The sequence below is a fragment of the Centruroides vittatus genome, unplaced genomic scaffold (assembly GCF_030686945.1).
Source record: "Centruroides vittatus isolate TY-2023 unplaced genomic scaffold, ASM3068694v2 contig_1416, whole genome shotgun sequence".
Lineage (NCBI taxonomy): Eukaryota > Metazoa > Arthropoda > Arachnida > Scorpiones > Buthidae > Centruroides > Centruroides vittatus.
The window spans coordinates 847087-863351 of record NW_027120889.1 but is presented as its reverse complement, the minus strand read 5'-3'; the positions used below and the strand labels follow the sequence as shown (position 1 = coordinate 863351).

The following is a 16265-nucleotide window of genomic DNA, read 5'->3' as shown; positions in this document are numbered from 1 at the left end:
CAATGTGATTTTCTGTATTTTCTTCACCTATTCAACAATTAAATAGGGGCCAGTTTCCCACATAAAATCCATCCTTGGCAGATTGCTTGTGTGTTTCGATGCCATAATCTACGAAATCTAATCCAATTTCAGTCTTTACGTGGCGTTTAAATTATAAAACGAACTTTTTAGATTTTATTTTCCACGGTAAAATAAAAATTCTAATCATTAGTGGAATAGTAATTTCCCAATTTTTACTTAACGTTGAAATAATCAAGAAATCTACGTTGAAAAACATTTGCGAAGAGAATCAGAGAGACCAAAAACAAAAAAAAGAAAAGTGGTTAAACAAAAGCCATTTACCAATGTCAGAAGCTTTTTATTTATCAAACTTTTCTCAATTTAATGCTATTACATTGATGAAAATTTCATTATTTCCAGGGCATTCTGTAGTACTCCATTTTCTTGAAGAATTACATACACTTCAATTTAGATCTCGATGTTATTCTTTCACTATTACATACAATTTTTGTTAAAAACATCTGTCCTAGATATATTTTAATCAATATCTTCAATATTTCAGTGTAAAAATATATTCTTTTAGATATATTTTAGACAATTCTATTTATTTTTTTCATTAATTAATACAGCGGCATTACAGTAAAACCTGTCAAAAACGGAGCCCAAAAGGGGAAACCTGGCTAAACAGAAAAAATTATTCGAAACGGAGCGATTTTCTGTGTTAGAAAAAAAACCTGTTCAAAACGGACACCAGTCAAACCGGTTATATCGAACGATTCCGCTTTGACAGATTTTACTACATATATTTTAATTTAAAATACAGTTAGACTTTTAATAATAGCCACCTCTAAACGACGCCATTTTTTTCAGGAACTTTGAACAAAAATTAATATAAAATAACCTCCAAACTACGGCCACTTCCAAACAATAGCCATTTTTTTATGCTTCCGTCAACGGCCGTTGTTGGAACAATGCCTGAACAACGGCTGCTGATGGAAACATAAAAAGTGGCCGTTGTTTGAAGGTTATTTTGTATGCATTTAAAAAAAAAAAAAAAAAACATTTCCGAAGAATGTCCGTCGTTTACAGGTGGCTTTATTATAGATTCGACCGTAATTTTTTTATCCTTAAAATACAGTATTAAGGTAAATAAATTTTATAAAACTTTTATACGTATTTCATCCAAAATTTTATTATTTTTACATATTATGTTTTAAAATAATTTTAAATTTTGTGTTCTATTATATTAAAAATTATATTTTCATTATAAATGTAAACAAATAAAAATCTTCCTAATAAAAGTTTAAATTATATATTATTTTAATATCTATGATTAAAAGTAAATAATATTAATTAAAAATAAACATTTTAATTCATGTTTATGTTAAGATAAAGAATGTTTTGTTCATAATTTTTTAAATTTTATATTAAATCTCTAATGATATTTTTATACTCTTTGATTTATCCCATCTTCTCAGTTCCCTAAAGGGACCTTTTATCTTCTTTCTCATCCCCTCCCTTCAACCAGATCCTTGATCAGACTCTACTCCCCTTAATAAATTTATATTATGGAGGAAATTTAAACATTTAACATTAATATTATAATGATTTTTAATGAAAATATAGCAATTTAATACTGAAATAAAAGGATAATTTGTCAAGCTTTCCATAAAGATGCACACTTAATAATGATAAATCTCATTCAGAAAGTTATCCAATAGTTGAACAGTGATTCATTTTACTCTAAAAAATATGTCTATCGTTTGAATACTGGCGATCCATTCTTTCCAGAAATTTAATTATTGAGTTGATGCTTCATTTGATACTAAAAATTACATTAAATGTTACAATAGTAATCGATATATCCAAAAATACATATTGAATCTGGGTTCATTTTTTCCCTAAAATACATTCAATGATAAATCAAAGTAATCCATTTTAACACCTAAAACGTACCATTATTTAAATAATGATCCATTTTATCTCAAAAAGTATACCGTATTCAATATATCACTAGTGATTTATTTTAACTCAAGAGCAATACATCCACATTTTTATCAGGGATCTATCTTAATCCCGAACTGTATCCAATTTTTAAACAGTCGTCCGTTTCATTCTGAAAGTGTTGCCAGTGCTCCAGTTTATCCAAAAATACATCCATTATTTTAATAGTTATCCATTTTGCTCGAAAAATATACATACAATTTTGATAATGATCCATTTTTCCTCAAAAATGTCTAATGTTTGAACACTAATCACATCACTAGAGATATACAAAAGTCAATATAATATTGGATCCACTGGCCGAGTGGATCCAATATTGAACTACTGAACACTAATCAGGTAGAGTTTTCAGAGTTTTTTCACATGTCTAACACCTAAATAGGGTCCAGTTTCCCATATTTTCACACGTCTAACACCTGATGTGCAATTGTTTATTGCAACTTCGTCACAATGCAATTAAGTTTAATAGTGTCTTGCACCTGTACACCATACTTTTCTTGTAAACAATGAAATCGTGCCGGTCATGTATCTAGTTAATCGGGCCTTCTGCTCCAAAGCCTTCCACATGTGGTCTTAACTTTCATCTATCTAATACCGTTCTCGAGATCAAGGGAGGACAGACAGGCAGAGAAAGTAGGAATTTATAGGTCTACGATTATTTCAAATTTTAGCCCAAATAGGAGAAGGTTTTCCATATCTTCACACGTCTAATGCCTAAATAGGGTCCCGTTTCGCATAGAACGTCCTTGCATCTCCCGTGGCAGATAGATCACACAATGCATTTGCCTTATCCCACGAAAATAAATCAAACCAAGAAATATTGTCTACTATAAATACAATACAAAAATGCTTGAATTGTGGTATACTTCATTCTCAAAATCCACAGAATTATTACATAAAAAATAAATAAAATATGCATTACATAATTACACGAAAATCTCATTAAATATACATCCACAGTCGTAATGTATTTCGCTTTTAATTAAAAAAAATAAATAAATAAATAAATTTTTTATCAAAAAGCATTTGTAATTTTATCATTCATAGCGAGAGATTTTGTATTATATTTGTTTTATAAAGAATTAATCTAAAAAAATATATATATATAAATATGGATCTTTTAATGAAAGGAAAATATATCTGACAAATTACTTAAACAATTTCTAATTAATTTAAATAAATTTGGAAATATTTTAAAAATTTTTATATATATTAAATAATAAAATAAAAGAAAATAATTTTATATTTTATTTTTAATGAAAATAATTGAAAAAAAATAAATAAATAAAAAATAAGCAAGAATTTAAGTTGATCCTTCGATATCCATTAATGAATACCTAATTAGAATCATTTAAAATAAAGTTATTTATATGCAAATTTTCTTTTAATTATTATTATTTTTTTAAAGAAAAGTATTAATTAATGAATTTCATTTCAATATAATAGAAAATGATGATATGTATGAGGGGTTAGACTTGATATGGAGAAAGTCTACGCACAAATAAGACTAAATTGTGGGTAGGTATTAATTAATTAAAGGAAAATTCCTGTTGATTGAGGGAAGTTGTCAGACTTCCTTACAACCGATATTCGTTAAAACACGTTATGTGAGTTTGGTTCCTCTAATTTATAAAACCTCTATTCTACTCCAAACAATTCTAGCAACATCAAATATAACAGGAGAAAAACCCCATTTATATGTTAATAAAGAATTACGTTATTATAAATATTAAAAATTTAAATAAAAATTTTTTATTTATAATCTAAAAATACAAAATAAAATATATATATATATATATATATATTTTTTTTCTGTAAATTTAGAAAGAATTGAAACAACTTTTAAACAAATCTTTAAATAAAGTAATACTTTAATACAAATTTAAACAGTTTAAAAAATTAACTTTTTCAATATTATAAATAAATTATTTTTTTAAATCAAATCAGGCTTTGAAAAATAAATAAATAAATAAATAAATAATTTTTTTTAACAAAGCAATTAAAATTTTTTAATTAAAATTCTAAGAATTAATTTTTTCGTCTTTTAATTTTTCTTCAAATCTAAAGATTTATTTTTGTTGATTTGTTTTCGGATTAAAAATAAATTTGAAGTACAACAACTTCAGTAACATTTTAAACTTTTTAAATAATGCTATTGTTTAAATAAAATATAAATTAAAAAACAAACAGATTTAAGTTTTTAGCAAAAGTTTAAAAATTTAAAAAAAACCTGCAAAAATAAGTTTTTAAAGTGAAAAAAATTCCTTAAATGTAAAAATTTTGCAACAATTCCTTAAAAATTGTAAAAATCTTGCAAAAAAATTCCTTAAAAATTGTAAAAATCTTGCAAAAAATTTCCTTAAAAATTGTAAAAATCTTGCAAAAAAATTCCTTAAAAATTGTAAAAATCTTGCAAAAAAATTCCTTAAAAATTGTAAAAATCTTGCAAAAAAATTCCTTAAAAATTGTAAAAATCTTGCAAAAAAATTCCTTAAAAATTGTAAAAATCTTGCAAAAAAATTCCTTAAAAATTGTAAAAATCTTGCAAAAAAATTCCTTAAAAATTGTAAAAATCTTGCAAAAAAATTCCTTAAAAATTGTAAAAATCTTGCAAAAAAATTCCTTAAAAATTGTAAAAATCTTGCAAAAAAATTCCTTAAAAATTGTAAAAATCTTGCAAAAAATTTCCTTAAAAATTGTAAAAATCTTGCAAAAAAATTCCTTAAAAATTGTAAAAATCTTGCAAAAAATTTCCTTAAAAATTGTAAAAATCTTGCAAAAATATTCCTTAAAAATTGTAAAAATCTTGCAAAAAATTTCCTTAAAAATTGTAAAAATCTTGCAAAAAAATTCCTTAAAAATTGTAAAAATCTTGCAAAAAAATTCCTTAAAAATTGTAAAAATCTTGCAAAAAAATTCCTTAAAAATTGTAAAAATCTTGCAAAAAAATTCCTTAAAAATTGTAAAAATCTTGCAAAAAAATTCCTTAAAAATTGTAAAAATCTTGCAAAAAAATTCCTTAAAAATTGTAAAAATCTTGCAAAAAAATTCCTTAAAAATTGTAAAAATCTTGCAAAAAATTTCCTTAAAAATTGTAAAAATCTTGCAAAAATATTCCTTAAAAATTGTAAAAATCTTGCAAAAAATTTCCTTAAAAATTGTAAAAATCTTGCAAAAAAATTCCTTAAAAAATTTTTCAATTTTAAGTTATTTTTATTCATAATAGGCCGTAGCCTGTTATATCGGGAGCTATAATTACGGGAGATTGGATTAGAAATACATTTTATCAACACAATAGACAGTGGATTTGTGTAACCTTTATACATGTGATAAACGTTTTCTTTATATATCAAAGTTAATTATCCTTTAGTTAAAACAATAATTACAAAATTTTTTTTGCAAAATTGTACAATTTGTATATCGTACCAGTATTTGCTAAATGAAAAAATCGATACATTTAATTTTTCTCCCTGAATTTATCTGACTCAGATCCATTTTAATTTTTAATTCTTGACCCTCCTTGCACTCACACAACATGTGAAATTTAGTTAATATTTCATTACATCTTAAGCAGTGAGATCTAGAAAATTCATAATTTTGTTATTTAGCATGATCATTTCTTTGTTTAGTCTGAGTTGAATAAAAAATTTTTTTAATTACAAACGGTATGTTTGTTAGCCTATAATTGTTATTACATGGATATTCGAGGATAATACCATACCATTCCGGTTTTTTCCGGTTATGCATTTCTTCAATGTCTTGTGAAATGAAACTTCTAGAGTACTTTGGATTAATTGGAATATAATTAGATTACTAATTTCGGATTTTTCCAAAAGTAGTCCTAAAGAAACACCATAATTATTAACAATACTTATCATTTGGTTAAGTTTAAATTTTTTAAGTTCTAATCTGAGTGCATATCCCGGGATATTGTATTGTAGTGTAAAGATTTTACGGACGAATTTGTTTTCGATTATATCGAATTTTTTATAACTTGCGAGACTCCATATTGGTGAGGCATATACTTTTCGAAAGATAAAGTTAGTCAGAATTATTCCCAAAAATTTCGTTTCTTGTACTATTGTAAGTTGCTCGTTATTTAGGTAAAACGAAGTAGATTTGTTCGGGAGTCTGGACCCATTCCGAAATATAATTATTGATGATTTAGTTGGATTAATTTTCAGTTTTGATTTATCGAAATAATCGTGCACAGATTTAATCTTTCTACGAAGAGCTGCAGCTGTCGGCGCTACTATCACATCATCGTCAGAGTATGATATTGAGCGGATAATTTGCCTATCAATGGTAAAGCCATCATCATCCCGTTCAAAACATTCGTTTAAATCAAACGTAAAGAAATTAAAAAGATGTGGAAATCAGAGATCGCCTTATAGTAAACCTCTCTCTATGTCCAACAATGGTCACTCCCTGATGTCTTGTTTAACTATATCGGCCAAATAACTTTCCTATTATTCTCACTAAATAAGGATCAGCATGATATTTTGTCAACTTTCTTTGTAATGCTATAATTACCACCGAATCGAATGCTTTTTCTATGTCCAGAAATAGTGCAAAAACTTTGTCTCTCTTCTTATATAGTTGCAGTTGGACCAACGCAATTAATGTGAAAAGAGCCGTTTGGGTACCTCCACTCTTAATAAACGCAAATTGCGTATTATTTCTACAGTTGTTTCTATCTATCCAGTCGGAAAACTTTAACAATAACACTGATGTAAACAGCTTACGAAACGCCAGATAGGAGGGCAAATAGGCCGGTAGTTGACAGGCAGATTTCTTTCACCTTTTTAAAATATCATGCGGAAAATTATTATATTCCAATTTTTGGGAATTATACCTGACTTTTATAACGATACGAATAAATTAGTCTCAGTAAATTGTCATAGTTTACTATAGGTGTATTATTGTACTCTAGCTTTTACTTATTATCGATATCTTCCATAAATTTCTGTTTATTAAATCGTCGACTACTCCCTTTACTTTGATTTTGACTTTTTGCGCAATTATGTAACTCATTTTCTCTATCTGTTTTTCCACGTAGTTCCAACTGTACCGAGAAATGATCAGATTCGTCATTATTTAAAACATTTAACTTTTTGGCGTGATCTAAAATAGAATCGGAGCAGATAATATAGTCAATTATGAACTTACCAGAATGGGATATAAAGGTATATTCAGCAGGACAGTCACCGTATAACCTGCAATTCAAAATATATAAAGCATTATTTTGTACAAATTCAAGTAGTAACCTTCCTTCTATGTTAGTTTTTTTATCTTTGGATACTCTAACATTATTCATCATGTTGTCACTTTTATATTTTGTATCCATTTCTTCACCTATTCGGGCATTATCTCCACTCATAATCCAAAAGTTAATTATATTCAGTTTCTGGACCATAATATTTTGGATTTCATATAATTTAGTTGTTTTTTTTATCTGTAGCTAGTGAGAAATATATGAGAATGACACCTAAACGTGATTCATCCCAAACTGATCTATAACACTGCCTGAGTTCAATTTGTACAAATATATAATTGACATCTATTTTGTATAATTTTAGCTCACCAAGGTGTCTTTTTATTAATAGTAATAAACTTCCAGAAGGGCGACCAAACTTATTAGATCTCTGTGCTTTTCTTTCTATTACTATGAATTGCCGTTCTAAATATCCCCTATCTTCTGTTTTCAAATTTGTTAACCAGGTTTCTGATAAGCCAATGAGTGAATTAGTTTCTATATGTTGTCGTAGGGTATCTTTATATATTTTTCCTTGAAGTCCTTGGATATTCGAAAAACTTATTAGAACTTTGGCACCTAGGCGATTTGTTGATAGTCCTAGATTGGAAGGTATGATTGAATCAATATTAGTACCTATCTGGTTTTGTGTACTACATTTTTGATTGTATCTACTTCTGGCAGTCTTCTATTTTTATTGTGTGACTTGAGAAAATTCCTAATATCATTAGGTGTTTTTGAGTACGTAGTCAAAGGTTTATTTAATTTACTTCTAAAAAGAACTTTTATTTGAATCATCTTATCTAAATTGAGATCATATGTAAAAATATTCTCTCCACTAATATAGTAATCATCTCTTATTCTTATTTTGTTTCCTTTGGTCTTTTCTTGTTGGGCTATTGTGTGTAATCTTTTCTTTCTTATCCTCGATCTCTTACATAAATTCGCCGTAAATATCATTTTTCGTTTTTCTTCTGTATTAAAATTAGCTTTCTTTGCCCAGAATTCTTTAAGAATGGAATTTCTAACATATACGGAGCCTAGTATGATTTTCACGATTGGTTTAAGTTTACTGGTTGTTATCTCGATTAAACTTTCTATATGGTTATTTGATATACCCAAATCTGTGTTAATAAATTGTTATATTTCGGTTAGATACTCTGTAGATTTGAACGGGTAATTTATATGGTTAAATTTATCTATGGTAGTCAAAATGGCGGCTCGTCTCTGATTCCAGCAAACAGAAGAAAGGAAACAGTAGGGACGCACGTTCTAACCTAACCTAATCTATTCTAATAAATTACCATAATTATTACTAATCAAATTATTAGAATAGGTTAGGTTAGGTTAGAACGTGCGTCCCCACTGTTTCCTTTCTTCTATTTGCTGGAATCAGAGACGAGCCGCCATTTTGACTACCATAGGTAAATTTAACCATTTATAATTATAATCTTTTTGTTAGTTTCTTCGTTGACTAATTGGTCAATTTCGAATTCTAACATACCTTTAATCTGGCAATTTTTCTTGGTAATTACATCCATTTATTCTAACTTTTGCATGATTTTCATGGTTTTCGCCTTGACTTATTCTATTTGCTTCTTTCAATAAGTTGACTTCTGAATTGATTGTTTAAAGTTCTGTATTTAGTTGTGTAAATTTTTCTTGTATTAACTCATATATTGATTTCAAGGAGTATTGAGGGCACTTCTGCCACTTGTAATTCCGTTTCTCGAATCGTTTCAAAATAGTCCTGTATTTTGGCATTTCTCACATCAGTAAAGTCATGTTTATAATATTCTTGCTTAGCTTGATAGTATTCTTCACCTAGTAACGCTTCTAATTGACTATCTCTATCGAATGTTTTGGAATTATCCTTGCGTGGCCTGCCGCGCCCCCTTCTTTGCATATCAGCCCGACCAATTTGTTGTGGCGAACGGGACAACGGCCCTGGATTTGTCTATATCCCGGCCATAATTAATAAATACAAAATCAAAATCAAAGATAATCTATTAACATACATCCATTTTCCAAAAGACATCATGTGAAACTTTTGATGTTTGTCAATTCTAACATGTCTAAGCCAATACACTCAAGTAAAAAGCCAATTCCTTGAAAATTGTAAAAATCTTGCAAAAGAATTCCTTAAAAATTGTAAAAATCTTGCAAAAAACTAATTTTTTTGCAAAATTTTTAAAGCAAAAAAGCAATCTTTAAAACTGTGCAAAAATTTTTTAAAAAATTAATAAATTTAAAAGAAATTAACTAAATAAATAAATATACAATTTTCAATTGTTTGAAAGAACTTTAATCCCTATATAAAAAATAAAATTGTACATATAAAAAAAGAAAACTTAAAAAAAATTTTTTTATACACATCAGTTTGTCTTTTGTTATAAACAAATATGAAATACACAATAAGAATATAAATTGCTTTAAAAACTTGACATATAAAATGAAGTTAATAAATATTATGTATAAATTAATATTTGAACATATTTTATAATATTTAAATGTACAAAATTAGTGATATAATAAAACAAATATTTATCTATTTATATATATATAATAAATTTGAGCAAATATATTTTTAATAATAATAATAATAATAATAATAATAATAATAATAATTATAAATATATTAAAATTAATAATGATGACTTAATTATATTTTTTCATTAAAATGACTTTAAAAAATTAAATTAAATAATATCTTTATGAATTATTTTTTAAAAATATCTCTGAAGAATCAGATATAATTTTTTTTTTATTTAAAAAAATTCATTTTTAAAATAAATCTTTTTAAATTTATAAAATGTTAATTAATGAATAATACTTTTTAGAATTTGTTTAAAAGTTTTTAATTAGAAAAAAGTGGCTTATATTTATTTTTTAAACAAATAGTTTTTTATAAAATATTAAATGTTATGCTTAAAATTTAATATTAATTAATATAATGCAGTAAAAAAATTTAAATTTTAATAACTAATAATAATAATATATATTTATTTATGTTTTTAAATAATTTTTTGAATATTTTTATATGCTTTTTTTAAATCAAAGTTTTAATTTAAGTAATTTTTAATTGAAACTTTCAGTAATTGTATAAGGTGGCCCTAGTCAGTTAACCCGAAACAGGCGAATAAGACATAAAAAATTTATAAATATTATAATGTAATTTGTATATTAATCAAGAAAAAGGCTCATCTCGAACAATTATTGTAAATTTTGTATATAATAAAGGATAGCAATTTCGTTTTTATAATGGTTAACCGATACCGACTTTTGGTCCACCCCATATATATATATATATTATATATATACACACATTCAAAAATTCAATATCAATTATTCTATATGCCGGATTATAAAGCCTAATTTACAGTGATTATTTAATTAATTTTATAAATTTATAACAAAAAGTATAGGTGATAATCTTCCCATGTCTTGTTAGAGTATTGCAGCATCATAGATTAGATACAGTATAGTCTGTTAAACAAACGCAAGCAGTAGGGAAACTGTATAATCTCATAGAAGGGCATGTATTTGGCTTCTTAGGATCTATACTGACCAACATCTGATAACTATACTTTTGCACGCATCGTGAATTAATAATACAGTCGGCCATTTTGTTGCACCTATTCCCTTCGTTCCTGCAAGAATGAAATTTAAAAAACAAAAAAAGTTAATCTAAAATTAAACACACATCGATATTATATTTGCATTTATTAAATTATAACTTCCAGAAAAAAAAAATTAAGTGCTAAAACATGTTAAGAGTTAATGTAAAACGTTAATAAATCGATAACAATTCGTCTATAAATAGTATAATATAAATAAGGCTAAGTTTTTTTTTCTGATGTTATGTATTTTAATTTAAATTTTTTAGATGTGTTCCTTGCGTATTTTCTATTTTATATTTCATTGTTTACATAATTGCAACAGGTATTTCTGTAGAAAAATCCCAAAACATGTCAGAGTGACGTCGTAGTTGTCATCGACATCTGTGGACACGATGTTATGTCACGATTTGTGTCGAAACGTGACACAACCTTCTTCTGTTCGACGTAACAGTTTGGCACAAAGTATTATTATTTTTTTTTTATTCCTGACCTCTTTACGAAAGATAAAAGTATTTTTTTTTCCTTCAATACGCCATTTAAATTCTTCTCGGATTTTTCTACTTTTGCTCACACAAAAATCAATTTAAAAAAAAAAAAAATATATATATATTTAAAGATTACTTGAATAGTAATTGAAGAAAGTATATCATAAGATCATACTTAATTGTTTCCATACATTTTAACCATTTAATTTGTTTAAATTTTTTGAAAATTTCAATTTCTTCAACGCGCATCTTGAAAGTAATGATACGCTCATGATATCTAGGAATTAAAAAGGGAGTGTCATGCTAACAAAATAGGTTAGAGCGATTTAACCTGGCTAAATCATCAATTTATTATAATAAATCACCATTAGGTGAGGTCCTTACTTGCACAGTTCTAAAGATATCCTCTGCGGATATTTCGATGATTGAAGTACAATCTGCCAACGTCCATTAATATCACGAGCGTAACTGGGACGAAAATATCGTTTTTCGGCGTGACATAACGAACTTTTCCAGTAATTCTGTCCAGATAATCGAGAATTTAAATCTATAGATGAGAAATTATCTTCTTTTCTTTTCATATCGAAAGATGTCGGTACGATTAATGGCATTGGAGCATACATCTTGTCCAAATACGATTCGCAAAGTTTAACGATTTTTCCAACATCTTCTCTGTAAAAAAAAAAATAGAATTATTTCATGGTTAATCTAAGAAAATATATAAAAGTTAACTTTAGTTTTAATCGAAAAAAATATATTTAAAAAATGATTATTTCAAGCGTGAAACCTCTATACATCTACAAAGGAATACAAAGCGATTGCGACAATGAAATACAGCTGTTAATATTTTCATAAAATTAATAATAATAAGATTTATTATTTAATTACTATTACAAAATTTTTAGTAATTTATAATTTTTCAGAAAGTTATACTGTAATAATTCGATATTTTTTTTGTGTTCGCTACTGATCGCATCGCGGTCACTTTGTGTATGAATTATTACCTTGTTTTTATTAAATCCGCTAAAGAAATATATAAATTATCTTAAAATCCTGTACACTTTAAAAGAAAGGATAAATAAATTAAACATTCAGCATTAAAGATAAACTTTATAACTTGTAATAGAGATAACGAAAGCGATTGCATTCGTCGCGCGCGAAGTCGCGTCGAATTGTACTCTGCAGATAACCCCCAAACTCGATTTGCAATTCTTATTACAACTATAGAAAAGTTTAAGCACTTTATAATTCACGAGTAAAATACATTAAAAACTAGTTTTAACAGCGCTTCATTTTAGTAAACTCGCGATACGACGCGACGCGACGCGACAGTCTACGCTTCTAAAGCCAGATAAATAACATAACTAAGAGGTTACTGACGTGTTATTAACGAATCTCAATCTTTGTTTTTATAAAAATCAAAATAATCTTTATAAAAAAATGAAATGTCTGCTACATTTTATGTCTTTTTGATAGGTTAAAATATAATTTATTTATAAACATTAATCGTGACATAGTCTGCGACCAAAAAAAAAAAAAAAAAAATGATAATAAACCATACATAACCGGGACGATCGCCTCGAGTAACTTACTTGACCTAGACTACGTCCTTCAAAAACTAAAACGATCATTAATGAAGGTCACACGTGTTTAGATATCATTTGAATGCACCTGGAGAAAAATTAATAATATCCCATATAAAATTGGGCTGAACAAGTCACGGGCATGTTTAAAAAGGCTAATTTATTTCATTATTCCATTTCCATATATCTATATGTTAGTGGGTTATATAATTTCCTTCCTAGCCTAATTGAAAAACAAATATTTTTATTTCTCGAAGCGCCTCTTAACGGCTAAATTCTGTACTAAGTAAAGTTCATTGACCGTTGGTTGTTATGACAACATAGCTTGTGATATCGTCATGACAACTGTTGTTATGACAATGCACATGTAACGTGTAACGGATTAATTTACAAAATTTAAATTTAAAAATTTAAATTTCGTAAGAAAGAAATAATAAAAAAAAAACTATTGTTACGTAATAATACACTACTCGTCATACAATACAAAGCATTGTGTGTGTGTGTGTGTGTATATATATATATATATTTTTTTTGAAATTTCTGCTGTAGAAAATTAAAATACGAAGAGAAAAAAAAATTATTTTATTGCTGGAAATTTTTTAATTATCTTACGGTTTACACCGCTATATTTTATATTAGAAAATAATATATAAATTTAATTTTACATAATTAAAAATAATTTAAAATGCTATAAAGATTTCATTTATAAAAGAGAAATTTATTATTCTTTAAGCCATGAATTAATGATAATTCTTAGCATAAAAAAACTGCATTAAAATTATAGTTAAAAATATAATTTTTTAATGTATAAAATGTATTAACATGATAAATATTTAACGATTAATTTTAATTTTAAAGTAAATTAAACGAAATTTTAGAACGTTACTAAATGGATTCCACTTGAAATATAAGGACTTGTATGACTTATTAATAAGTTTTGTACCATTCTAAACACTTTAAAATATTAAAAAAAATGATATATAATAAGCTCTAAAAACGTTATAAAATCGCTAACTTACTCGGGATACGTGGCATCCAACTCGCACCAATTCTTCTCCCCTTTGCAATTGACATTACGAAAACTCACTACTAAATTTTCTATAGACGTTTCTTGAATTGCCAGAGCATTTTTCATTTCAGGAGAACTCGTTAAAGGTTTAAAATTATCTCGATAATATTTAGATGCGTACGTAGTGCGTGGGTGTTTACGTCTTCTAGGATAAGAAGTGGTTGGCAATTGAGGAAGGGAGAGAGGTGGCAACTGTTGCACCCTTTGAGGTGGTACACGAGTCGAACCCATAAACACTTTAGGAAACGTGTGAGGACGAAGATTTCTATGAGTATAACGATGCGATTTACGAAAATTCGACAGGGTCAAAGGTGAAGAAAGTCGTATGGGAGGTGAAGGAAGTTGTTTCATTACTACAGAAGTCACGGTGTTTTTACGAGGGGCGAGACCGACATTAATTAAAGCTGCTTTGATGATCGGTGGAGCATTATGATATATATCAGCCACTAATTCAGAATGAGGGTCACAGTTCAATCCCGAAAATGTAAGAAGGAAACACAGGAACCACATCTGAATAATTAATGAATTATATTATTACTTTATTATCATAACATATTTTACACGTTATAGAATACATTAAACTAGACATATTTATTATATAATTATATATATATTTTTTAAAGCAAGAAAGTAGTTCACAGTAAAGTTCAATGCCATAATAAATGGAACAAATTTAGTAAATAATCCTAAATTAATTATTACTAATTTTTAAAATACGTGCAGAAATAATTTCATATCTTACCATTTTACAAACTTCAACCTTCGTACGGTGGATTTGTTCGACCTTTTCTGCCAAATTTCGTTGTCTTTTTCACGCTCCGCCTGATTGACCTCCTGACCTCTGGACGAATCTACGACCTCGCTCTTCTTGCTTGACCTTTTGGAACCGGTCAGCTGGCAGTGACGTAAGGTGGTGTCCACGGTGTTTAAACACAGGCAAGCTCTAGGAAACGTGGTGAGAAACATTTTCTAATATCAAATCATTACAACCCCGCTTCTGGTCGAATGAACTTCTGATGCGATACTCTTCTTCTATATAGTTTTTAACCTCCTCATATACAAGTTCGCCTGTTGTTCCGGATATGACCTAATTCCACCTTTTCCGGGTTGACGTGAGCGCCATCTATCCTATGAACTCTCATTGGTAGATGATTTCAGCTGGATTGCTTCTATTATGAGGTCTCTGGTTACACGCTGATGATAAAGGAAACTTTTTTTTCTATTCTAAATTAAAAAAAAAAAATATATAAAAAAATCTTTTTACTGCTCTCTTTTATAACAATACAGTATTCATAACTGTAATATTTATGCAATTATCTATATAAATATATATATTTATACTACAATATAACTTATTTTTCTATCGTAATTTGTGTTAAAAAGTAGTGATTTTATATGAAAGCTATGAGGGCGATCACCTCGAATTTACAATTTGACATGGATTAAATTTAAACTGATTTTTCAGGAAGATAAAACTTAAAAAATATTATCAATATTCTATTCAAAATTATATATATATATTTTATAAATGTTATATGCATAATTTCCATACTTTTCAGCTCATTTTTCATGTAGTAGAAGGGCGTTAAAGCATAAAAATTAAAACCCTTCTGCATGAAAAAAATGAAAAATTCTTTGCATAAAATTTTAAATTTTATAAGTATTTTAATAGGAATAGAAAACTGTTAGATAATTTTTTACAGTTTTAAACTAAATATGCAGCAGTTGTAACCTTAATGCATCGCTACTTATGCTTAGCTGATGACATTTGATACTGTTGGGGCGATTACGTGACTTTACTTTTTGAATTTTCTTAAATATATTTAATTATAAATTATTTTAAAAAATATAAATAACATTCTACAGATGTTAATTTTATTTATTTATTTATTTGTTAATCATTATAATTAAAAATATCTCCATGTTTTAACTTTAAATTTAATCACAGAAGCTTTTAAGCATTTTAAAATAAAGGAAATTTCATAATCTTTTTACATAAAAGTTTTAATAAAAATTAAATTTATAAATCATATTAAACAGTTTTAAAGTTAACGACTTCAATTTGTATAATGTAATTCACTTAAGGGATATATATCGAGAATAAATTAATCAAGTTTAAATTATATCTTTATAGGGTATATTATAAAAATAAAAAAAAGTATTGTATCGTTGGATCTCTTTACCTTAATTAGAACTAGGTGAAGTTATGTAATTAATAAGATAACTGAATAATTTAATAATATGCTAATT

The 16265-nt window shown here is 26.8% G+C and overlaps 1 protein-coding gene across 2 annotated transcripts; it reads right to left on the bottom strand.

The window, feature by feature from the left end:
• Positions 1-356: 356 nt before the first annotated feature.
• On the bottom strand, positions 357-15168 carry LOC136968233 (uncharacterized). 2 transcript variants are annotated; one of them, XM_067262211.1, is made up of 5 exons: positions 14758-15168; positions 13966-14525; positions 11748-12035; positions 10827-10908; positions 357-492 (listed from the first exon to the last, which is right to left on the bottom strand). In XM_067262211.1, exons 1-5 carry the CDS (start codon positions 14758-14760, stop codon positions 490-492), a joined length of 936 nt encoding a protein of 311 aa, XP_067118312.1. In that variant the 5' UTR covers positions 14761-15168; the 3' UTR covers positions 357-489. The 2 variants fall into 2 exon arrangements, with proteins under 2 accessions (XP_067118312.1, XP_067118311.1); XM_067262210.1 differs by lacking the exon at positions 357-492 and having other exon boundaries at positions 10575-10908.
• Between the last annotated feature and the right edge of the window lie 1097 nt (positions 15169-16265).